We start from the raw sequence: 26,607 nt of genomic DNA, 5'->3' as shown, positions 1-26,607 counted from the left end.
TCTAGAGTGCTTTCTATAAGCTATTTGATGTTTCCACTGAGAGAAAAATATCAAAATGACAGCCCAATCGAACCAGCACTTAAAATCCTAACCGAGCACTTAAATCCTTCCAGACACATATAACAGGAACAAAAAAAAGCGTTCAACTGAAGATTATCATGACATTCTTTATAGCAAAAGCTTATTTTTATAAACTGAATCATCTGTTTCTAATCAAATCAACTGAAGATTCAGACATATAGCTTGTTCTTAATGCTTTTGAAACGTGATTTCTGAGTAAAACAGAATGTACACTGTAAAAAAAATACACAGTTCCTTCATGTCGTCCAAACAGAAATCGATTAACTTAAAAGTTCTTAATTCAAATTTGAGTTCTTAATTCAAATTGGAGTTGATTGAAAATAAAACAATTAAGTTAGCCCCCCCCATCAAAAAATTTATTTGTTAGCGTATTTATTTATTTATTGCCAAATTAGCTACTTATGGCTATTTTATGAAAAAACTAATATATAAAAATGTTACATGATAAAAACAAATTCATATTACAATAAAAAGTTACTTAGACCAATATATAAATAGAAATAAATGAACAAAATTCACACAAAAATATATTAATAGTAAATATCCTTTTTCAGTTAAATTTTTGATAAATAACTTAAGATTCGTCCTGATGGTACCTTTTTAAAAATGTCCATCAAAGTACTCTCATTAAAGAAATTTGATCTAATGGTAATTTCCACATTCCTACAAAATGTTTTATAGTAAGAGCAGCTTGGCAGTACTTACATTTAGGTGCTGCTTATTCAGCATATACAAACGAGGCACCCTAGAATATCCAATTTGACGTATAGAACAGTTTGTTCATGCCTGGTTTAAAATCATAATTTGCAAAGTGCCATTCATTTATTTTCGGGTAAATTCCGTGTAATTTATTATTTATATAGTTCTCTTTGCAATGTTTTGTTTATACACTGATTAATTCGGGTCATCAGGAGGAATTAAACATTCTGTCACTTTCAAGGAGAGATTTCATCTGCAAGCTCCTTTCCATGAAGTCCCATATGACCTGGAATCCAGCAGAAAATACTGTTGAACTGTGTATTTTCTAGCGTTATTTTTTGAGTGTATAATGTGATATTGTCAAAAAAGTTAACCAGTACTTGACTGGAAATTGGCTTGATGGCAAAAAGTGGCTATTTCACATCACAGAACAATTTTCTCAACAGCTGTTTCCATCCAAAAATGGGAAATAACTTTATGCGCAAAGATGTGCGAATAAAGCTGCGTTTCCACCCAACGGATCAAATCGAACAAAATCCTCACTTTCTGATTATCTGGTGGCAAACATCAAGAGTGAAAACTGAATTTTCAAAATTTATGTGCATCTTGGCGCTTTCATCAACTGTTTTTATGTGCGTATCCAAAATGCTCATAAAAATAGGTGGATGCAAACGTAGCTAATGTCATCTACAGCTGCAGATAGGAGATAGGAGAAAATTGACATAGTGATGTTTAGTTTTTCTGCGATATATATTGTGATATTAATACAATTTTTCCAGATGGCTTAAATAGCTCTATTTAAAAAGAAGCCATTCATTTAGATAGAAGGGTGTGAAACGTGTAAAAATAATAAACAGATTGTAATCAAAAATGATTACAATAGGGCTGAGCGATTAATTGAAAAGTAATCGAAATCGAGATTCAGAACCTATAATCGATCCAATTTTTCCAGGTCAGTTTTTTCCAATTACTTTCTCTACCAAGTGTGGAGTCATGTGACCCCACTCTGTTAAGGCTGTACTATATACTTATCGTATTATTTTTATGTTATACTTCTGCTAAGGGCATGTGTACAATCTGGTGCAGCCTTCGCATACCCATGTACCTCTCAAAAAAATGTTCTTACACATTACCATGACGCACATCGCAAGCTTTGTGATTGGTCGGTTTGGTAGCGGTGACGACGGTGGCCTGCGCTGAAAGCTGCGTTTTAGGTGTGTTTTAATTTCAGTTGTTCAGCATTGGTGTTCAATAACTAATCACAGACAGTAGATAGTGTGTATACTCCACTTATTTTAAAATCAAGTAATGCACCCTACATTCAAAATCTCTCACTTGTAATATGTGAGCACATTTATTGTACAAAACTTGTCAGTATGAGGGCTAAAAAATAAAAAAGTAAATAAAATAATTGTTTATTACTCTTAATCAAATGTTCAATTAATTGAGATTTTGATTTTAGGCCAAACTGCCAAGCCCTACAATAGAGCAACGAAAAAAGGTCAAATAAACAGAGCTTAATGGCTTTCTGCAGACTCGAGCAGTATTCAGGTGCAGAAATTGAATAATGAAATGCAAAAATAACTCTGTTTCACATCAAAAGACAAATGCTAGGAGATACAGGGTTAAAAACACCAAGCAGTTGGTGAGGTCCAATGAAAATGTTGTTTGAGTTGTCCCCTTATTAAAAAAATAAGACAAATAAATGTGCAAAGATGAGCCAAAACAGTCATTGTTGTTTAAATGTCTTATTATCTTCACATGTTTATGTAATAGTATAAATATAACTAGAAATAATAATAATAATGACAATATTCAAGTTCTTAATTTTTATAAAAGCAAATCATATAAGGTAGGGTTATGGTTAAGTCTGGTGTTACTATGTATTAAGATATAAGCTTGGAACAGCATTTCACCCATACTTACTAAAATGTGTACATGTTTTTACATTAAAGAAAACTATTTGTTTCTATTTAATATGCATGTACATAAAATCAGTTTTTCCAAGTTAAACCTGATGATGTGACCCAAACAAACACACACACACACACACATGCATGCACAAATACATACGTACAGCTATCTTTCAAGGGTTCACACACTTCACAGCTGATGATTGAGAATAAAGCTAGAATGGCATGCTGTCCCAGGAGAGAGCCCTGAGCTCATAACATCCTCGAGCCCGGGGCTCCCTCCCATTTGCAGGGCAAAAGAGAGGAGTTGAGCTCAGGTAGATCTTGAGAATTTTTATATATATTTTTTTATTATTAAACTGGCTATGTACCATAGTAAAGCTCAAAGTGTCTTCTTTTTAATGATACCTATTTTTTGTTTGTAGCTCACTGGAGTCAAGAACTGTTACTATTTTAAATTAGGCAGGTGTAAATCTCCATAAGTGGGTGCTGGCTAACAGGTAAAAAAAAAACCAGTATATTCTATAAACTGTATAGCCCTACCCCTAAGCCCAATCCTCACAAGAAACAATCTGCATTTTTTAAATACCTCAATCTGTGTGAAAAATGTCCTCACACGGTCATAATTTACAAGTGTTGATATATGCACACAAACGCTGATATATATATATATATATATATATATATATATATATATATATATATATATATATATATATATATATATATATATATATATATATATATACATATATATATATACAGTTGGAAGTCAGAATTATTAGCACCACTTTGAATTTATTTATTTATTTTTTTTTTTTTTTTTTTGGAAATATTTCCCAAATAATGTTTAACAGAGCAAGGACATTTTCATAGTATTTCTGATAATATTTTTTCTTCTGGAGAAAGTCTTATTTCTTTTATTTTGGCTAGAATAAAAGTAGTTTTTAATTTTTAAACACCATTTTAAGGACAAAATTATTAGCCCCTTATATAAGCTGTATTTTTTCAATAGTCTATATAACAAACCATCATTATACACCACCTTGCCTAATTACCCAAATCTGCCTAGTTAACCTAATTAACCAAATTAACCTAGTTAAGCCTTTAAAAATAAATCTTGAAAAAAATCTAGTAAAATATTATTTACTGTCATCATGGCAAAGATAAAATAAATCAGTAATTAGAGATAAGATATTAAAACTATTATGTTTAGAAATGTGTTGAAAAAATATCCTCTCCATTAAACAAAAATTGGGAAAAAAAATAAACAGGGGGGCTAATAATTCTGACTTCAACTGTATTTATTTGTTCAACCCCTGAATGTTATTTCTGCTAGCCTTCCTGCACCCCAGTCGGTGTAAGAAACGTTCATTTCCTAAACCACAGATTTGGAAAAGTGGGTCTCATCTCACCTCACTTGGGCTGATTTACACAGTAGCAGTGTTTTACAAGAATAACAGCATTTGTGTGTATTCATAATTGATCCGATTTATAGTATCATCAGGCACTGCTGCTCAACTGTGTTCACTGACGCATGGAAACGTGTCAAAGCAGAGTCACTCCACTTCCCGTTCCCAGATGGTCCCCCCAGACCCTCATCTCCCAACACACACTTTTTTTTTTTTTTTTTTGCATTTTGTCTCCCTCCCCCACTTATTTCATCCGCTCTCTTGTGTTCTCCAAGCCCACATGGCTTTGACACATTATTTGTGGTCAACGGGCTGGTTTAGCAATTAGCAGTCATAATCTGATCTCACTGATATAGGCTCAAAGAGAGGCTAATGCACACCAAAATCTTCCAAGGCAAACACACTTAATACCACAAAGGCCAATTGCCTTTCAATTAGCCACGAAAAGAAGGGATCACTAACCCCATTCCTTCCATCTGCCGCCTTCAGACACACTTCAACATGAACGTGGGGAGAAGAAAAAACTAATTTGAGCAACGCTTTTGTCTGTTCTGAATGGCTGAGAGATAAATCAGACACATTAGAGCTTGCACAGACAACATTTGGTGTGGATTACCTGAGCTTGAAAGTTGAAACGTTTCAGTTTATGATGCAAAAAAAAAGAAAATGATACATGCAAAGGGAGTCACCGAGGGTTGAAATTAAACAGCGTGTGAACTCTAAGCAGACTCGCGCAATACCTGTACGAGTGTTTAGATAGAAAGACAAAGGCAAACAGGGTGTGTGATGGATGGAATTGGACAGGCAAGCTGAGATGGAAACAAATAGAGAATCCCTTCATGTTGGCTGTGTGTTCATTACTGATCTGGAGACCAATCTCTCTCCCCCCACACACACTCATACGCAAACAGCATGCCGAACTGAACGTCTGATTTCTGGCGTGGCTGCAACAACCAGTCAACCACCATCTGTCAAATGCCAGACAAGGAAGGAGATTTTTTTTTCTCTCCCCATCTCTCTCATTCTCGCTAGTTTTCTGTTTGATTTTTCAGAATAAATCATCCACCGACGTGACCTGAATAAAGCACCATACCGGTCTCTGTAAATGGCTTGTGAACAGTACAGGTTATTACTCATCCGATATGGGTTTGTCAATTAAATAGGATTTAAAATTTAATATTTAGTTATTATTTAATACTCTTCACCTGCTTTGTGTACCTTCTGTAAATTACGAATAATAGTTATTATTCTCTGTGTATTAAAGCAAGATTTAATGAAAATGAATGGTAACTCTGGCTGTCAGTTTTCATTAGTCAAACTGATTTTTTTTTGTTGACAGTGTAATTAAAAAGTAAATGGCAGAATAATAATGTCTGTGGAGTAATCATGTTCGCAGTGAGCCTGAACAAGTGATTACATATGTGCTTTAATAACTGCATTTAAAGTCAATGCAGTTCATTTGTACTGTAAAAATCATACCTACCCAAATAACAGCACTAGCTATTTCTATATAGTCATTAAATATATCAGTAAGACAAATAAAAGTGGCATTTCTTACGTTATTCAGTTCATCCTCCACAGCTCATCCTTAGTAAACATCCTTTACCAACACATAAATGCTGTTATTATGCAGCTGGTTGCCCATATTCAACCAGAAACAAACCGGTCTTGCCAGCTTTAGATGTGCAAGCTGGTCCTAGCTGGACATTAGCCAGTCCAAGATGGTTAGTTGGTTATTATGAGCTGAATCCAAGCTAGAGGACCATCTTGAACCAGCAACATGCCAGCTTCACACATACATACCAGCTTAAGACTGACATATCTCAATATATCCACAATCTCAGCCACGGTTAAATCCAGTATGGTTTTAAGTCATCCAAACTGATTAAATCCTCTCATTCATTCACGACCATATCCCGCGTCTGTAAAACCACCACAGAAACTCCTCCACAACTCCACTGGATGCCCAAAGAGGAAAATCTTTTCCATACTCAACTTAAGTCCTCGTGAATAAATTCCAGGGCTATACGACATTTACCTGTCAAACCTGCAGCTCGCAGCGCGCGTTACACACTCCACGGAGCGCGTCATAAAAGAGACATAAACATCCACATATTTACCTTCCATCGCGTAAACGGCTGTAACAGCGGACAAAATCGTTATTAATCCCACAGTCATGGTAAAAGGCATTGGCCGCAGCCGCGGTGTCCCGTTGATTTTGGAAAACCGGACCGCGTGGCGTGCGCGTAAAATCCGTCAGTTGTCAGTCCCGCGGGGTGATTATTCCAGCAAAGCGCGCGGCGTGGAGTCACATCGCAGGCAGTAGTGCAGAGTGAGTGAGTGAGAGGATGCTGCCACGGCCGCCGAGCGCACAGATGAGAGAGCTCGGGAGAAGCAGACCCCCCCCCGAAACCCCCTTTAAAACCTACCGACCAATCAGAGACCGCAAACCGAAAACCGCCTACCAATCACAGACGGTCTCTCCTTACAGCATGCATTGTTATTCAAAACAAAAACTTTTCAGTGCTCCTCTGTGAGGGTGAAATTCGTGCTTGGTTGGAAGGGAAATAGCGACCTCAGATGGACAAAAGCTGAACTGGACTCGATGGAAAAGCTTTTCTCAGGTGCTTTTTATCAAATGTTTGTTGATCTTCGGTCCCACTCAAATGGCAGGGAATGTATTAGATGCTTCTGAATCCATATTTGAGTATTATATAACACAGGTCGCTGCAACATATTTTTAGCTAAGCTAAAAAGCAACACAAAGCCAAAATGTGAAAGGGAAAAAAGTAGACTTAAAACATTATTTCATTCATTCATTCATTTTCCTTCGGCTTAGTCCTTTATTTATTAAAGAAAAAAGGTAGACTATAATTTAAAACATTCATGTATTTATTCATTTTTCTTCGGCTTGGTCCCTTATTTATCAGAGGTCGATAATAATTAGACTAATTTAAAACATTAATTCATTTATTCATTCATACATCCATTTTGTTGTTTATTCAGCTTAGTCTCTTATTTGTCAGTGGTAGAAAAATGTAGACTATAATTTAAAACATTAATTAATCTATTCATTTGTTCATTCAATCAGTCATTCAGCTTAGTCTCTTATTTATCAGAGGTCGAAAAAAGGTAGACTATAATTTAAAACATTCAATCATTCAATCATTCATTCATACATCCATTTAGTTGTTTATTCAGCTTAGTCTCTTATTTGTCAGTGGTAGAAAAATGTAGACTATAATTTAAAACAATAATTCATCTATTCATTCAATCAGTCATTCAGCTTAGTCTCTTATTTATCAGAGGTCGAAAAAAGGTAGACTATAATTTAACACATAAATTAGTTCATTCATTCATTCATTTTCATTCATTTTACTTCAACTTAGTCCCTTATTCATCAGATGTCGAAAAATGGTAGACTATAATTAAAAAAATAATCATTCATTTTCCTACAGCTTAGTCCTGTTTATCAAAGGTCGAAAAAAAATAAAGACTTTAAATTTAAAACATTCATTCAGTCGTTTATTCGTTCATTCATTCATTCATTCATTCATTCGTTTGTTCATTCATTTTCCTTCAGCTTAGTCCCTTTTTTATCAATGGTTGAAAAAAGGTAGATTATAATTTAAAAGATTCATTCATTTATTTTCCTTTGCCTAAGTCCCTTATGTATTAGAGGTCGAAAAATGGTAGACCATAATTTCAAACATTAATTCATTCCATCATTTATGCATTCATTCATTCATTCATTCATTTTTCTTTGGTTTAGTTCCTTATTTATCAAAGGTCTAAAAAAGTAGACTAAAATTTAAAACATTAATTCATTCATTTTCCTTCAGCTTAGTCCCTCATTTATCAGAGGTCAAAAATGGTAGACCATAATGTAAAACATTCATTCATTCATTCATTCATTCATTCATTCATTCATTCATTCATTCATTCATTCATTCATTCGTTCATTCATTTTTCTTTGGTTTAGTCCCTTATTTATCAAAGGTCTAAAAAAGTAGACCATAATTTAAAACATTCATTTATTTATTTTTCTCTGGCTTAGACCCTTTTTATCAAAGGTTGAAGAAAGGTAGACTATACTTTGAAACATTAATTAATTAATTCATTCATTCATTCATTCATTCATTCCTTCATAATTTTTTCTTCCGCTTAGTCCCTTATTTATCATGGGTCACCACAATGGAACGAACCGCCAACTATTCTGACATATGTTTTACGCTGCAGATGCCCTTCCAGCTGCAACCCAGTAAATTTAAAACTTGTTTATACCAACAAATGTATACCTTAAAACTACAAAAACTCTTGACTTTTTAGAATTAAGTAGGTGACATTAATATAAATTCCGAATCTGTGGTTTAGGACATTAACAAATGAATTAATAAAGTACACAATACTTAAACTACTTTATAATATATAATAAATTATATTTGTATGTTATTATTAATAATAAATTATCACCTTTTTTTCCACAGTGGTGACCCCTGATGAACCAGGGACAAAGCTGAAAAAAAAATTAGTAAATAAATGAATAAGTGTCTGTAAAAGCCAGATATGGTTGTGCGTGAAAATCCCAGTAGATCAGCAGTTTCTGAAAAACCCTGACCAGCCCATCTGGCACCAACAACCATGCATGTTTTGAGTCACTTAAATCACCTTTATTCTCTATTCTAAGGCTCGATTTGAACAGCAGCAGACGCTCTTGACCACGTCTACATGCCTAAATGCATTGAGTTGCTGCCATGTGATTGGCTGGTTAGAAATTTGCGTTAACAAGCAGTTGGACAGGTGTACCTAATAAAGTGGCCGGTGAGTGTATAATCGTCTGTATAGGTATCCTTCATTTCTACAGTTAGAGGAATAAAGCAGGTCTCTGGCTGGCATATTCTACAGTATTTCAGGTCTAAAGAGGTCACAGCTATTTGTCTGCAGTCAGATTTTGGCCCTGGTTTTCGTCTCTGCTCTTATGATGACTGATTGTTTTAGAATAAGCGTTTGACGTGAAACTTTATAAAAATGACATGGACCGGATTCCTCTTGCAACAGGTCTGTCAGGAAGCATTAATCAAACAGCGTCTCGTCTCTCTAATCATCTGGGCAGGTTGTAGTTGTAAATGATTTGAAAGCAACGGAAGTAGTGGACTTGACATAAAACGCAATACCTTTCATCATCCTGCAAAGACTCCAGCCCAAAGGTAGACAGCAATTACCACTGAAGTAATGCACAAAGTGAAAGTGGCCGGACGATTGAGAGAGAGAGAGAGAGAGAGAGAGAGAGAGAAAGAGAAAGAGAGAGACACCACACGGTTGATGCACCTAATGGGACAAGCTACAGGTGAACATTTCCTCCCATACTCTTTAAGCCCCAATAAGCGTAAAGAATACTTTGAAGCAAAAATATGTCAAATAATAATAATATTATTAACAATAATGATCATAAATTGGCCATGCAGTGGCGCTGTAGGTGTCGCCTCACAGCATGAAGGTCACTGGTTCGAGCCTCGGCTGGACCAGTTGGCGTTTCTGTGTGGAGTCTGCATGTTCTCCCTGTGTTGGCATGGGTTTCCTCCGGATGCTCCGTTTACACCAACAGTGCAAAGACATGCATCATATGTGAATTGAATAAGCTGAATTGGCCGTAGTGAATGTGAGAGTGTATGGGTGTTTCCTAGTGCTGGGTTGCAGCTGGAAGGATATCCCCTTTGTAAACCATATGCTGGATAAGTTGGCGATTCATTTCACTGTGGTGACCCCTGATTAATAAAGGCACTAAAACGAAAAGAAAATGAATGAATGAATGTCAATGGAGGGGGCAAAGTGGCTCAGTAGTTAGCACTGATGCCTCACACCAAGAAAGTTGCTGGTTCGAGCCTCAGCTAGGCCAGTTGGCATTTCTGTGTGGAGTTTGCATGTTCTCCCTGTGTTGGTGTGGGTTTCCTCTGGGTGCTCCGGTTTCCCCCACAGTACAAGGACATGCGCTATGTAAAGTTTCACAAACTTATTTTGAGGGGAGCACGTGATATAATTAACTGCAGCTGGTCTGTCATCTACAATCATTAGTTAGCCAATCAGATTAATTCAAACTCCCGATAAGTAGCCTAGCAAAAAATTACTCCCTTATCTTCGTTTCCCGAAGAAACCCCCCATCCACCCCTTCTCCCCCTTTCTTCCTTTACCACGGGGAGCCCGAGAACTACCTGATCTCGTACTCCCCTTACATGCTTAATCGACCAGGCTTGAGCCCTGGACTCAATTATCTTTGAGCTCAGGGTTCTCTCCAGGGACAGCATGCCAAACCTGCTATTAATATCAAGCAATATCTAAGTTTGAACTCTTGAAAGGTGAATTGAATAAACAAAATTGGCCGTAGTGTATGTGTGTGAATGTGAGTGTACGGATGTTTCCCAGTACTAGGTTGCGGCCGAAAGGGCATCTACTGCATCAAACATATGCTGAATGAGTTGGCGGTTCATTCTGCTGTGGCAACCCATGATTAATAAAGGGACTAAGCTGAAGGAAAATGATTGAATGAATGAATGAGTCAATGGATACACGGATACAACATGCTTCAAAATATCTGCTTTTGTGTTCAGCAGGACAAAAAAAAAAACTCAAAGGTTTGGAAACACTTGAGGGTGAAAAACCAAAGCTAAAGCCAACTCCATTGTCATGTTATGCTGTCTAACAGGTCACCGTCTACTTTAAGTTGATTGTTCTAACAGAGCGTGCATGGTTTCTGTATGCTTAATTAAGACTGTGGAAAGTATCTGTGTGGATCTGCTCTCTCTTCATTAGCACACAGAGCTTAATAAGCAGAGGATGGAAATGAGTTTGAGCAGGCTGTGTGCTGCGGGCTACTGCTGAGGAACCGCTGTTCTCCACATCCACATTTACGAGACCATGAGCCAGATGAGAACTAAACCAACCTGTCAGGTATACACACACACACACTCACACATATACAAACAAGCACATGTACACACATACAGTACAAAAACACTCACTCACATGTTCTCACACACACAAACAAATATTTACTCTCTCACACACAAACAAACAGACACACACACAACTCACTCACACACACGCTCTTACACACAAACACTCGCTCATAGACACACACACTCACTCACTCATACACACACACACACACGTGCACACTCATGCATTCGCACAGAGACACAAACAAACACACACACACTCACACACAATCACTTATTCACTCATTCACTCACTCACACACACACACACACACAAACACATAAACACATATGCACGCAAACACAGACACAAAACGCACACAAACGCATACAAAAGACACGTGAACACACTCTCACTCACTCTCACACACACACATACACATGTCTTACTCACACAAGTGCTCTTACACACTCACACACTCACTTACTTACACACGCGCCTACACATTTACACACACACACACACACGTTTTACTCACACAAGTGCTCTTACACACTCACACACTCACTTACTTACACACGCGCCTACACATTTACACACACACACACACACACACACACACACACACGTATAAAATGTGCACACAAACACAGACACTCACTCACGCACTCAGACACACAAACAGGCAAACATACACAAACGCAGCATACATACATACAAACATCACTCACTATCTCTCACACACATGCTCACACACACAAATGCAGACACACACAACTCACTCACAGCACACACACGCTCTAACACACCTACTAAAAAACTCACACACATCCTTGCACTCACTGACATACTCATACACATTCACTCTAACCTCCACTTTCACAAACATTTACACACACACATGCTCTCACACACAAACACGCATACACACAGAGACACAAACAAACACACACACACACTTTTACACATACACACACACAAACAAGTGGCCACACACACTCAAACTCTCACACACGCACTCTCACACACACACAAACATCCACACATGCACAACACACAGACAAAAGCACTCATACACACACAAACATGCACTGCAGATACACACACACACACACACACACTCATACTCACACATGTACCAATACACACTCACTCACACACAATTCACTCACGTACACACCGTCTCTTACGTGTATGTGTGTGTGTGTGTTTTGTGGGAGTGAGTCTGTGAAAGCAAGTGTGTGAGCGGGTGTGTGAGTGGACGTAATGATTGATACTGCAAAGACTCCACATTCTATTTGCTATTCTCCAGCCTTACCCCTAAACCCGACTCTCAAACGAAACAATCTACAGTTTTACATTTTCAAAATACTTCAATCTGTGTGACTTGTGGGCTTTTTTCCTCATGGAGATCAAAAAATGTCCCCAGAAGGACAAAACGTACTGGTATCGCTATACTTGTGAGGACACTTGGTCCCCACAATGTAAGGAATTTAAACTACACGCACAGTTGCACAACACAGACTATACTACAGACACACACACACACTGAGCCGGGTGTGCACACCCTCTTCCCAGTGCCAGCAGAGTTGTTCTGAGGATTGAATGTGCATGCTGAAGCCGTCATTATCTTCATAAGGGCAGGAGGAAGACATTTGCATTCAAATTGGACTCTAATTGCCCTGCAAAGTCAGGGACATTTTATAATCATATTTCTGCAAACAGCACACGTCACGGTGTCTACTCTGCCCTCGGTTCCAGCATATTTATTTGTACATTTATTTACTTAGGTTTTGTTTGTGGCATACTGCTCATACTGTGTTGGAAGTGCATAGTTAAAGTATAGTATGCGCATATGCAAATAGTCGTATCCTCATGCATATGCATAAAACACTGCACTGACTTGCTACATTTGTCAAAGTTAAAGTACGAAGCAGAGCAAGTATTATAGAGAAGCCAACTGTATCCCCTCATCCTGAATTACATTTATTTATTTACTTACATATTTATGAACTTATTCATCTTATTAACAGTGTGACAATTAAAGTGATAGTTTACCCAAAATGAAAATTCTGTAATTATTTTCTCACCAATGACTAATTCCAAACCTAAAAATATATATTTACTTATGAATGGATGGTTGATGGATAGATGAATGAACACATTGGACTGGATTGGATGGATGAATAGGTGTATGGATGGATGAAAAGAATGAACACATAATGGATGGATGGATGGAAAGGATGAACACATAATGGATGGATGGATGGATGGATAGATGGATGGATGGATGGATGGATGGATGGATGGATGGATGGATGGATGGATGGATGGATGGATGGATGGATGGATGGATGGAAAGAATGAACACATAACGGGAGGATGAATGGGTGTATGACTGGATAGATGGATGACTGGATGGATGGATGGATGGATGAAAAGAATGAACAATGGAAGCATGAATGAGTGTATGATTGGATGGATGGAATCGATGGATGGAAAGAAGAATGAAAAGAATGAACAGAATGGGATCATGGATGGCTGGATGGATGGTAGAAAAGAAGCATGAAAATAATGAACACAACAGGTGGATGAATGACTGTATGACTGGGATGGATGCATGGATAAAAAGAATAAACACGTAACGAGAGAATAAATAGGTGTATGATTGTATGGATGGATGGAAAGAAGAATGAAACGAATTAACTTAACAGGAGGATGAATGGGTGAATGATTGGATGGATGGATGGATGGATGGATGGATGGATGGAAAGAAGAAAAGAATGAACACAACAGGAGGATGAATGGGTGTATGATTGAGATGGATGGATGGATAAATGAATAGATGAAAAGTATGAACACATAACGAGAGGATGAATAGATGCATGGTTGGATGAATGGATAGACGGATGGAAAGAATGAACACATAACAGGGGGATGAATGAGTGTATAATTGAATGGATGGATGGGTGGATGGAAAGAAGAATAAAAGGAATAAACACAACAGGAGGATGAATGGGTGTATGATTGTGATGGATGGATTGACAGATGGAAAGAATGAACACATAACGAGGTGATGAATGGGTATATAATTGAATGGATGGATAAATGGATGAATGGATAAGTGGATGGATGGATGGATGGAAAGAAGAATGAAAAAATGAACATAAGGAATGGGTGTATGATTGGGATGGATGGATGAAAAGAATGAACACAACGGGTGGATGAATAGGTGTTGGATTGGATGGATGGAGGGAAAGAATGAACACAAAGGGGGGATGAATGGGTGTATGATTGGATGGATGGATGGATGGATGGATGGATGGATGGATGGATGAATGAATGGATGAAAGGAATGAACATATAATGGGAGGATGAATGGGTGTATGATTTGATGGATGAATGAAAAGAATGAACACAACGGGAGGATGAATCCATGTATGATTGGATGGAAAAACTAATGAAAGGATTGAACAGAATGAACACAACAGGAGGATGAATGGGTGTATGATTGGATGGATGGAAAGAATGAAAACAAAACGGGAGGATGAATGGGTCCACAAAATGCAATTCTGCTGCTCTCAACACTGGCTATATGGGTATATTAAAATATTTTTGAAGGTCACATAACACAAAAGACGGAAGTATAATAATGTTGAAAAGTTTTAAAATCGCTGGAATAAACTACTTTTTTAAATAAAAAAATGATTTATATTCAAAATATTCAAAAGGAACACAGTTGTTTTTATTTGAAATAGTAATTTTGACTGCATCTTTGATCACATACAGTAAATGCATAGTTGGTGACCATGAGTAATCCCCCTCACCCCAAATCTACTGTTTCCTACAATGTCTGTCAGTACATTCTACAGACCGTTCAGAATGGAATGAATCAAATATCCAATCTACATGTAATCTACACAGCTGTGCGCTCTCTCTCCTCTGTTCAGTGTCCAGTGTCTCTCGAAGGTGTGCTGAAACAGATGGCGCAGACAAAGAAACCTCCCAAAGGGACTGACATCAGACTATCCGCTTCTGCAGTTATCAATAAAGAGGCCGTTCCACCTGCCTCGCTCTTTTCCAGCTCATCTCCTCATCTGCATCCCATCAGCCTGATTTGGCATTGGCCGACCTGCACCTGATAACACTCAAAGAGCATCCACCGCAGCCATCGGGCCATCTATCTTTTCACACTTGCTTTCATTCCTTCTCCAATCCACCGTTATCTTAACCCCTATAATCATACCTGTCAACATTGGGATGTAAAAAAAGGGATATGCCCACCATAATAAGGGTAAAAACCCACCAAGATCGACGTATTTACATATTATTAATTATGTGTATATCTATTTAAACACGAACCCAAAACCTAAATTTTTGCTCCACTTCAATTCGCGAGTATAGAATCCATTTAAACAGCATCTTGGAGCATCGTGGAGCACGTTAGCTGACAGTCAGAGGATTGCATATGAAGGGAAGACGTCACCTGTAATGCAAAGGAAGGGAATCCCGCCGTTTTTATATTTATTTCAAAGTTTATTTCAATTTATTTTCATGCCTTAAAAAAGCGAAAGTGTAACGGAGGCCAGCTAGTGTGTGTTGTGCAGGTAAACCTCACTCCTCTGACCTTCAAAGGTGCTCTAGCGACAGACACTAGAGGCCGTGGTCTTTAGCCTCCTTGTTAGAGCAACCGACTCCCATGCGGAAGGTCACCGGTTCGATCCCAGCTTGAAGCGCGTTGGGTGGTGTAAAGAATTTAAGAGCAAGGGACGGCCCCTGGTGGTTCGGTGGTATGGGTTGCGTATAGGGAGGCTTGGCTCCTTAATGTTTATTTGCCAACCTTTAGAGAAAGACTGAAAATACGGGAGAAATACAGGAAAATACCTTTACGGGATGATAGCGGGATAGAACTGTAAAAATACGGGAGAATCCGGGGAAAAACGGGATAGTTGACAGGTATGCCTATGATGCCTTATGTGAATTATACCCTGTTTATAATTTCCTATAGAATCCAGTTCGCCAGTAACTAAATCAAGTACAGCAAAAATACCGTATTTAGATTTAAAGCACTATTTATTTTGCTGATTTGACAGTATTGTATATTTTTACTATAAAATATACAGTAATTTTCACAATGTACCTATTAAATTATAGTAATATACTGTATATGTAAAATACAGCTCATGTTACAGTTAAATACTGTGTTATTTATAAACCATTAACAAGGTTCTCTCTAATGAATCCAGTCTCTAATCATACGAGGAAACATATATTCATAAGATTTTTTTTAATTAAAAGGAGGTGTGGTCACAAACTCCTCCCCTAAACCTAACCCTACCCCTCATTGGGTTATGGGAAAATCATGCTAAAATGTACAAATGAGATTGTACACATGAAAACAAAGAACAGTATATACCACTAAATCAGTAAACGTTATGAATTGCCATGAGATCGCATTGAAACAATAAGTGCATATGACTAAATTGTGCCAAATTATCACACTTCCTGTTTGGGGAACTTTTCTACAAATTATTAAAAAAAAAAAAAAAAAAAGTAAGGTGGCAATACAGATAACCAATATCTGTTGTGAAAATTAAGTAAGATGTAAGTTTGGCTTCATGCTTTATTTTTATTCGTCATAAAAAAATAAGGTTACACTTCTCTCACACTCACTTTCATTCCTTCTCCAATCCACCGTTATCCAAATCCTTATGATGCCTTATGTGAATTATACACTGTAAACAATTCAGTCTCCAATAATACGATGAAACAGAACCAGATTTGATGTCAGAAATGTGGCTAAATCGTACACATTCATACGATTTTATTTGTATGAAAATTACTAATTTTAAAAGAGGGCGTGGCCACAAAATCCACCCCTAACACTACCCTTCATTGGGTGATAAGCATATTGTACTAAAATGTACAAATTTGATAATACAATTAAATATAAATTAGCCACTAAATCAAAAAGTTACGAATTGCCGTGAGATTGCATTAAAACAATCAGTGCATATATGACTAAATTGTGTCAAATTATGGGTTGCACTTTCTGTTTGGGGAACTTGCATACAAATCACTTAAAAAAAATAAGGTTGCACCACAAATAAACAATATCTGTTGTAAAAACTGATGTACATTGAAGATTTCATTCATATGAAAATGTTATATTTGTAAAAAAGGTGGCATGGTCTCAAAACCCATCCATAAATCTAACCCTAGCCCTCATTGGGGGATGAGCAGGGCTTAATTTGTGTCGGAACAAGCCGGATTAGGCACCTCTGAAATCTGACCCAGCACCTCATTTTACCGATCCCCCGCTTCACATGCACAACCTCCCTCCCCGCTCTTCACTTTCTTCCGTGACTCCCCAACCCTTTTTACTTTCGTCCATGTCTGTTCCGGCATCCAGCAATTGACAAAAAAAAAACACTGGGGATGAGCACATCGTACTAAAATGTATGAATGAGATAATGCAAAAAAAAAAACACAAATTAGCCATTAAATCAAAAAAGTTATGAATTGCCATGAGATTGGATTGAAACAACCAATGAAATGTTAGAAAAAAAATAAACAAATTAAAATGAAAAAAACTGTGTTATTTTCCTAATGCTGCATTCACAGCAGACGCGGATGAAGCATCAATCGTGAGTGATTTACATGTTAAGTCAATGCAAAGATGTAAATAGACATTCTGCGGCGCAAATGAGGCGGCGGGAATAGCAAGATTCGCGCATATGAATCGACGCGAGTTGCACTTCAAACAAATAAATATGTAAACTAAAAAAAAGGTTTTAGCCTTCTTAAAGCACATAAGCACAGCTATTCTCTCAATAAAATCCATGATAGCCAAACAGCAACAAAGCTATAGTCACCGGGCAGACAAAAGCCCTGCCCATGCCACGAATCCACATCTATTGTGAAGTGAAATATAGGTGCTTATTAAATAGAAAGAAGCGAATAAACTCAAAATGTTCACAAGTCTATTTAAGCGTGAATATCGTGATTTATTTGTGGGTTAAAATTCTGGTGTAAACATAGCATAACAGTTCATTCATTCATTCATTCATTCATTCATTCATCCATTTTCCTTCGGCTTAGTCCCTTCATTTATCAGGGGTCACTACAGTGGTAATATGTTTTACACAGCGGATGCTCTTCCAGCTGGAACCTAGTACTGGGAAACACCAATACACTCTCACATTCACACACATACACTACGATCAATTTAGTTTATTCAATTCACTTATACCACATGTCTTTGGATTAATGGGGGAAACCAGAGAATCTGGAGGAAACCCATGTGAACCAGAGGAGAACATGCAAACTCCACACAGAAAAGCAAACTGACCCAGCCGGGACTTGAATCAGCGACCTTCTTGCTGTGAGGCGACAGTGCTAACTACTGAGACAACATGCTGGCCTTACATTTAATTCATCCAAAATGTACTTATTCAAACTAACAAATTGCAAATCGGACCACAAATAAACCCTCGACAAAACAAGTTTTCTACAACGATATTACAGACATGTATTGACTTGTAGGCACTATACTGTACTGTAGGCAATACAAATACAAAAAAAGCTTTGGCGATAGATATGCTAAATTTGAGTTAAATACCAAACCTAAAACCTTATTTTCAGGATATAAAAAAGCAAAAATCTCATTTAGCTTTCACAGCCAGCCTGATCTCATGAGAGAATGCAGCTATTTTATTTTTTGTCAGTTCAGTGGCTAATTCATATGAATTGATACAGTATTATTAATCCAACCTACAATTAGAGGGATACAAAGATAGCGTTAGCTCAACTATAAAAGATTTGGGTGTCAAATTAGATACCAATTTAACTTTTGAAAATCATATATCCCATGTCACAAAAACTGCTTGAAGAAGTTGAAAAAGTTGTCCATGCTTTCATGACTTCTAGGCTGGATTGCTGTAATGCACTTTTTGCTGGCTGCCCGGCATCCTCTATTAACAAACTTCAGATAGTACAAAATGCAGCTGCCAGAGTTCTTACCAGGTCTAGAAAATATGATCATATCACCCTATTTTATCCTCCTTAGACTGGCTGCCTGTTAAGTTTCGTATTGATTTTAAAATATTGCTTCTTACCTATAAAGCTTTAAATAATCTAGCTCCTGTTTATCTAACCAACCTTCTGTCTCGCTACAATCCAACTCGCTCTTTAAGCTCTCATAACTCAGGGCTTCTGGTAGTACCTAGAATAGCAAAGTCGAGTAAAGGAGGTCAAGCCTTCTCATTTATGGCTCCTAAACTCTGGAATAGCCTTCCTGATAACGTTTGAGGCTCAGACACACTCTCCCAATTCAAAACTAGATTAAAGACCTATATTTTTAGTAAAGCACACACTCAGTGCATCACTTAGCGGTATGATACATAAACGTGCTCCACGATAGGTTTTTGCATCTTGTTTATTTACACTATGAAAAGCAGCTATGCTAATTATTCTCTTTATTGTCTATTTCCACCTGGGGCTACTCATCCCGAGGTCCTCAGACTATGCAGTTCCACTGATTCGATCCAAGACCAGCAACAAGATGATCCCAAGGTTTCCATAATCCTGGACCAGGCCATATCCTAAGCAGTTGCTATGGTGGTCATGAAGGAGTGGAGAGCATGAGACTGGTTCCTGTGACACTCCTGGGACAGACGAGTCTTCCCTGAGGTCCAGCATTCTCCAGTCTCCAACACCTTGACTGCAGCTCTGCACAAGACGTTTGCCGTGGAGAAATGGTCATGACTAACTGAGCCTGGTTTCTCTCAAGGTTTTTTAATTCTTCACTTTCGTCAATTGGTGAAGTTTTTTTCCTCACCGCAGTCGCCACTAGCTTGCATGTTTCGGGATCTGTAGAACTGCACATCGATAGATTGCTCTTCAGTGTTTAAACTCTCAGTACTGCTTATTAAACCACACTGAACTGAGCTAAACTGAACTTAAACTCTGAAAGCTGAACTACACTGTTTCAATTTAATATATTTTATGTGAAGCTGCTTTGACACAATCTACATTGTAAAAGCGCTATACAAACAAAGCTGAATTGAATTTAAAGTATTAGTTCAGTCACAGGAAAATGTACGATTTTTAAAAGGATCCGTGGCACCAAACCACACCCCTTAACCCCACCGTCATTGGCTGATGAGCAAATTGTTCAAAACTGTATGCATACGATTGTACAAATTCATACGATTTAGCCACTAAATCAAAAAATTACAGTGAGATAGCGCTGTCAAAACAGATATTGGTTATGTGGTAGTGCCACCTTCCTTCTGTTAAAGTGATTTGTATAAAAGTTTCTCAAACAGGAAGCGCAAACCATAATTCCACACGCATGTAATTGCATGCAAAAAATAAAAAATAAAAAAGTAGGAGGAAATTCAATCGTGCTTTAATAATCTCATGGAGGCTTTCAGCCGGACCGGACTATACGCCGACACGGTCGTCACACACACTGGTATTGCATTAGAGACATGCAGTGTGCCATTTCCTCAATACAATAACAGCAGTACATGGCGAGAAGCTGCTGTATGCTGACAGACTATTGATTACGGCTGGTAAATTACAGCTGAAACACCAGCGCTGGCCCAGAAACACACTTCAAGGCTGAAAACACAGCTGTGTGTCTCCAATACACATGAGAAGGATCAACACGACTGACTGCATTTATACTATTTCTTTAGGACTAGGAATAAATTGTTTGAACAACTTGTACGTTAATGGTATTGAAATCAAATATAACCATTAATATGCAGTATTCCTCCAGATAAGTACTCGAGTGAGTTTAGCAGCTTAATAAATGGTACATTTAAGTGACAATGATATATTTAAATGTGATTTTTTTTTTCTCAATGTTTTGAGAACTGGCAAAATAATACTGGGGAAAAAAAAAAAAAAAAACATTAAACAATTACACAAATTATTGAAAATGAAAGAATTCCATCACTGGAAACTGTCTAAATTTCATAATTTAGATAAACAATAAAAATAATAATAATTATAAAATAAAATAACATAAAATATTAGTAAATTATTACACAAATTAATAAAAATGAATGAATTCCATCCCTACAAACTTTCTAAGTTTCATAATAAATTAAAATAACTTAACTTGAAATAAAAAAGTCGGCGCCAATATCCTAGTGGCTAAGTGTGCTGACATATTAGCACTGTGGTCCTCACGGTGACCCGACCTGTGCTCCCGGCTCAAGGTCTTTTGCTGATCCCAATATTTTCCTGTCTGTTACCTCCACTGTCCTTTCCAATTAAAGGTGAAAACCTTCTAAAAATAATTACAATAACATGAAAAAATATATAAAAAATGAAATTTTTTTTTTTTTTTATAAAATAAAAAAATAAAAAAATTGTAAATAATTCCTGTTTGCAACCTACACTGTCCTTTCCAATTAATGGAGAAAACTCCCTGAAATTATTATAAAAAATAAGATACAAAAAATTATAAAAAAAAATAAAAATAAAAAATTTAAACAAAAATAAATAATTACAAAAATAAATCAAGAAATTCCATCTCTGGAAACTTTCTCAATTTCCTAAATAAATTAATAAAAAATCAGTAAGAATTACAGGAATCGATGAAAATGAATAGATAAAATCACTGGAAAGTTTATAATTAAATTCAATTAAATTAACTTTTTTTAAAAGCCTTATTTTACTCAAAAACCACAAATGACTCATACGGTGACGTAAAATTATAATAAAATTATATATATTTTATATATATATATATATTTTAAATTTTTTAAATAAATAAACAAACAAATATATACAGCTGAAGTCAGAATTATTAGCCAACCCCCCCCCCCCCCCCCCCCGCCCCCCTTGAATTCTTTTTAATCTTTTTTTTTTTTATGTTTCCCAAATTATGTTTAACAGAGCAAGAACCTTTTACAGTATTTCTGATAATATTCTTTCTTTTGGAGAAAGGCTTATTTGTTTAATTTCAGCTAGAATATAAGCAGTTTTTAATTTTATAAAAAAAAAACATTTTAAGGTCAAAATTATTAGCCCCATTTAAGCAATATTTTTATTCGATAGTCTACACAAACCACCGATACACAATAACTTGCCTAATTACCCTTAGCCTAATTGCCTAGTTAACCTAATTAACCTGGTTAAGGCCATGCATGTCACTAAGCTGTATAGAAGTGTCTTGAAAAATATCTAGTCAAGTATTATTTACTGTCATCATGAAAAAGACAAAATAACTAATTTATTATGAGTTATTAAAACCTTTATGTTTAAAAATGTCTTGAAAAAAACTGCTCTTCGTTAAACAGAAATTGGGGGGAAAAAATAAACAGGAAGGCTAATAATTCTGACTTCAACAGTATATATTTTATATGAATATAACTACAAGTATTAAAAAACATTTAAAACATGTAATACTTATATATTTTGCATTTAGTTCACATCACCTTGTGAAGCTGCAATTATTTAACAAGACAAAATATCATAAACATATCTGAGCATTTGTATGTCCAAAAACATGTCATGAAAAAGATTATCTGGATTCAGAAAGTAATATTTTCATACTATGTCAATGCTTTTAGTTTTATTTATAGAATAGTTTGGATAGTGATAGTATTTTTGCTCAATTTAATGCACTGCAAAATAGAATGTCATATTAAAAGCACAGTATTGTTGAATAAAATATTCTGCAGAGTACAGTATTTCTATAATACTCCTATTCCTGCAAATGTACAAGGTCAGGCCTTTCACGCATACAGAAAATGCACAATAACAAACTTGGAGGAGTATGCTAATATTCAAGAATATATTTGAACCCAAATGATCCACTAATGTGTTTCACCTTAAAAGCAGCAATTTAATCCAGCATTTCACGAAAACGTTTAAAAGTTGCCTGCAAAATCTACAGTTAACCTTGCCTATTAAAGCTGTGCTGGTCTACTGCCTTTAACTGAAGCTAAAAACGCAAGGTTGCGAGGGGTGATGTCGGACAGCTTGGTAATCATAAGTATTAGATGAAGTAATGATTTTTTATTCTTTGTATGTGTGTGTGAAAAGAGAGCAGTGCAAACCCAAACACAGACTCTAATCACCTTGAGATTTGTCCTCTGGTGAATCTTCAAGGGCAGAAGCAGAGATTCAAATAGACGATTCATGCTTTTAATGGCATATAAACATGAGCTTTATTCATGCACATACTTTATTAAAAATCCAAATTGCAGCAATAAACGCTAAAGTATCAAATGAATCATTAAAAGATGTAAAGAGGGCATGCCAAAAGTCAACATACTGAGTTATTTAATTTAAATAGTGACACAAAACTATGACCAATCATTGTAACATCGTTGCAACATTGCGGTTTCAGTTTTTTGAACTAATATTTAATGCTTAATGGCTGTAAAAAGGGTTTGATTTGAATAAGATCGATAGAAAGCAAGATGCTGAAACAACACCGCGATATCAATGTTGATTTGACTTGAACATTGATTCAGCTCTCATCCATGATGTTGAGTCTCCAGGTGAATATTAATTCATTATAATGATTTGGAGGGTAAAAAATGCATGAAATTATTATTTAAAAAAAAAGAGAAGAATGATCTGACATGCTAAGCAAAACCTTTTTTATTGTAGTTATTTTGATAATGTGACCGAGATACCATTGTCCCCTATTGGTAGATTTTGCAGTTATGTTGCGATCGCCAGCGGTGTTTTCTCTGCTGGAGATTACTTTCTGTATTCCTGCCGGACTACAAATCCCAGAAATCATTGCCTTAATCACTCCTGCCACAGCTGATAGTCCTTCGGACACACACACACACACACACACACACACACACACACACACACACACACACACACACACACACACACACACACACACAAATCGAATTATGTTTTGTTTGTTGCTTAGTTAATGTGATGTGGGTAAATGGTGTGTTTCAATCTGGCTAAAACCACAAGTATATTTCAGACCTGTGGGAAGCACAGCAATGGTTACAGATTTCCAGCTTTCTTCAAAAATATCTTATTTTGTGTTCCACAGAAGAAAGAAACAAAAATGATTTGGAACCACTTGGGGCAGATTCAATTTTCTTTATTTCTGGTGAACTACCCCTTTAAGTGAAGATTGTGTTTGTTTGTTTTTTTCCTCTCTAATACAAAATACATTCACTCACCACTCAAGTGTACAAATTAATAATACCAAGTCGGCCACCCTTTTGCCTTCAGACCTCCTTGCTGGAAAATTCCCTCAGGGATTTTGGTCAATATTGATTTAATAGCCTCCCACATTTGCTGCAGTAGGCTGGACATTCCTAATGTGAATCTCCTGTTCCACCATATCCCAAAGGTGCGCTATTGAATCAGGATCTGGTGACCGTGGAGAACATTTGAGTCTAGTGAACATGCTGTCATCTTCAGGAAGGCATTCTGAGATGATTTGAGCTTTGTGACATGCTGCATTATGATGTTGGAATGCGGCCACAACAAGATGGACACATTGTGGTCATAAAGGGATTGACATGGTCAGCAATAATTCTCAAGTAGACTGGGATGCTTAAAGAGGCTCAATTGGCGTCATGTCCTCATAATCCAAAATAATTAAAAAATTATACTTGATGTGTTTTGAAAAAGAATAGAACCAAAGAGGGTTTGGTTTGGGGTAGGCTAAAGACATATAGTCAGAATTATTAGTCCTCTTGAATTGTTACAACCCTCACCCCCTGTATTTTCTTTTCCTCAATATTTTTCAATTCACTAGTATTCAGCTTAAAGTTACGTTTAATTGCTTAACTAGGTTAATTAGGCAAGTTAGAGTTATTAGGCAAATCATTGTACCGATGGTTTGTTCTGTAGTCAATCAAGAAATAATTTTGCTTAAGGAAGCTTATAATATTGAACATTAAATGGTTTTAAAAAATAAAAAATGCTTTTATTCTAGCCAAAATAAAACAAATAAGACTTTTTCTAGAGGAAAAAATAGGAAATACTGTGAGCAATTGCTTGTTATGTTAAACATCAATTGGGAAATATTTGAAAAAGAGGAGAAAAAAATCCAATCAAATCCCAGTAGGGCTAATAATTAAGACTGCAACATTTTACGCTTTTTTTATTCTAAAATACATTACGCCAAATAAGAGTCCTCATAAACCATATATACAATTGTGTGTGTGTGTGTGTTAGAAATCCAGAACTGGGGCATGAGTTTTACACAAAACACAGCATTTTGTGCCGCAGCGACTGTCATCTGCTTCTGCTACTCTTGGAGCCATTCATCATTTTTAATGGTGTCTCTCCGCCGTGAGTGTATGTACTCTTCTGTGGATTTATGACGCTGTGGATTTGTCATGCCTACTTCCGACACACTAAATCTAACCTTTAACCCTGCGGGTCATCTCTAGAGAGAAACTGCAGCCCGGAGCCATCAATCCCTGTTTGCTTGTTCTCCGCCAATTCAGGAGGGAGAAAGACAAGGAAACACACTTGAGTTTGAACTCGCTCTTCCTGATGCACATTTCCAGACTGGTCATTTTCATGCTATGAAGATGTGCAGAAACAAACGGCATGGCTCAGGGTGAATGAGTTCTGCTAAAATCAATAGTGCTTTTGCTTGGGTCGTATTGATAAGAGTGCTGTGTGAGAGAATGAGAATAGAGAAAAACAATAATGGAGAGAAAAGGGAAAATAGTCACAGTCACTTTTTATGATTTCAGACATGTTTAAATGGACTGCCTTTGAGTTGGTGTAATGAGAAGATAAATGATCAATCAATTAACTAATTAATTTGATAATAAATAATTAACTCGTGTGATATGCTTATAGATTTATATTACTCGAGTAGCAGTCCAATATCGCCGTATATCGGCACTGGTGGGAGGCGTGCATTGGCTCAGTCTCCCACCACTGGTGATATACAGCCATATTTCACTGGTAATTGTGTGATATTGCGTTTATACAACAGTTTGATGGCACAACCGTCTATATATAAAAGAAAATCAAACACAGAGAGTCTCAAAACTACTTTTGTGCAAGTAAGTACTTTCTTCTGCCATTTATTCACATCTGCAGCTGATGTCAGAACGGCAGAAACCATTGCTAATTCACCAACGTTACTTTAGAGTGTTTGAATGATTCTCTAGCATATTGTCTAAGGTCATGACAAAACAGCTGATTTTGTTGACATTTCAGGATTATAAGACTGAACAGCAATCAGTCTACAAACATTTCCCAGTGTTTCTCTGTTGCAATTGGGATATCACATTAATTAACACCAAAAAAGCCAAACCAAAGCAAACGATACCAGATTACTATGATATAAATACAGCACTACAACACAAAAAAGAGAGAGATTGACTTAGAATCTCACTTACCTGTTTTGTAATGACTTGTTCAGCTGTAGGTTAACCCTTACGCTGAGAAAAATGCTGTTTTTTCTCACCTAAGGACTTATTATGCAGTCTCTGTCGCCATCTTGTGGCGTAATGTCAATTGTCTTTGCTCTGCTCAGTATGATAGGCTGACCGCCGATGCACTGAATTTCCTAAATTATGAATATTTAAAAT

The 26,607-nt window shown here is 36.7% G+C and overlaps 2 protein-coding genes and 1 long non-coding RNA gene across 5 annotated transcripts in view; 1 reads left to right on the top strand and 2 right to left on the bottom strand.

The window, feature by feature from the left end:
• Positions 1-26,607, top strand: part of LOC147846482 (uncharacterized) — a 455,407-nt gene that overhangs the window by 37,677 nt on the left and 391,123 nt on the right. The gene's annotated exons all lie outside the window — the stretch shown is intronic.
• LOC147846486 (uncharacterized) overlaps positions 1-26,607 on the bottom strand; it is a 480,702-nt gene that overhangs the window by 364,231 nt on the left and 89,864 nt on the right. The gene's annotated exons all lie outside the window — the stretch shown is intronic.
• ephb1 (EPH receptor B1) overlaps positions 1-26,607 on the bottom strand; it is a 561,737-nt gene that overhangs the window by 470,817 nt on the left and 64,313 nt on the right. The window contains exon 1 of one of the 3 annotated variants that reach the window (XM_087241320.1): positions 6,226-6,482. The exons of the other annotated variants lie outside the window; for them this stretch is intronic. Within the exon in view, the coding sequence (XP_087097446.1) occupies positions 6,226-6,295 (70 nt within the window). The 5' untranslated portion in view covers positions 6,296-6,482. Of the gene's footprint in view, positions 1-6,225; positions 6,483-26,607 lie in introns of those variants that run through there. 3 annotated transcript variants of the gene reach the window in all.

The sequence above is a fragment of the Danio rerio genome, chromosome 2 (assembly GCF_052040795.2).
Source record: "Danio rerio strain M-AB ecotype USA chromosome 2, GRCz13ab, whole genome shotgun sequence".
Taxonomy (NCBI): domain Eukaryota; kingdom Metazoa; phylum Chordata; class Actinopteri; order Cypriniformes; family Danionidae; genus Danio; species Danio rerio.
This window is presented reverse-complemented; position numbering and strand designations above follow the sequence as displayed.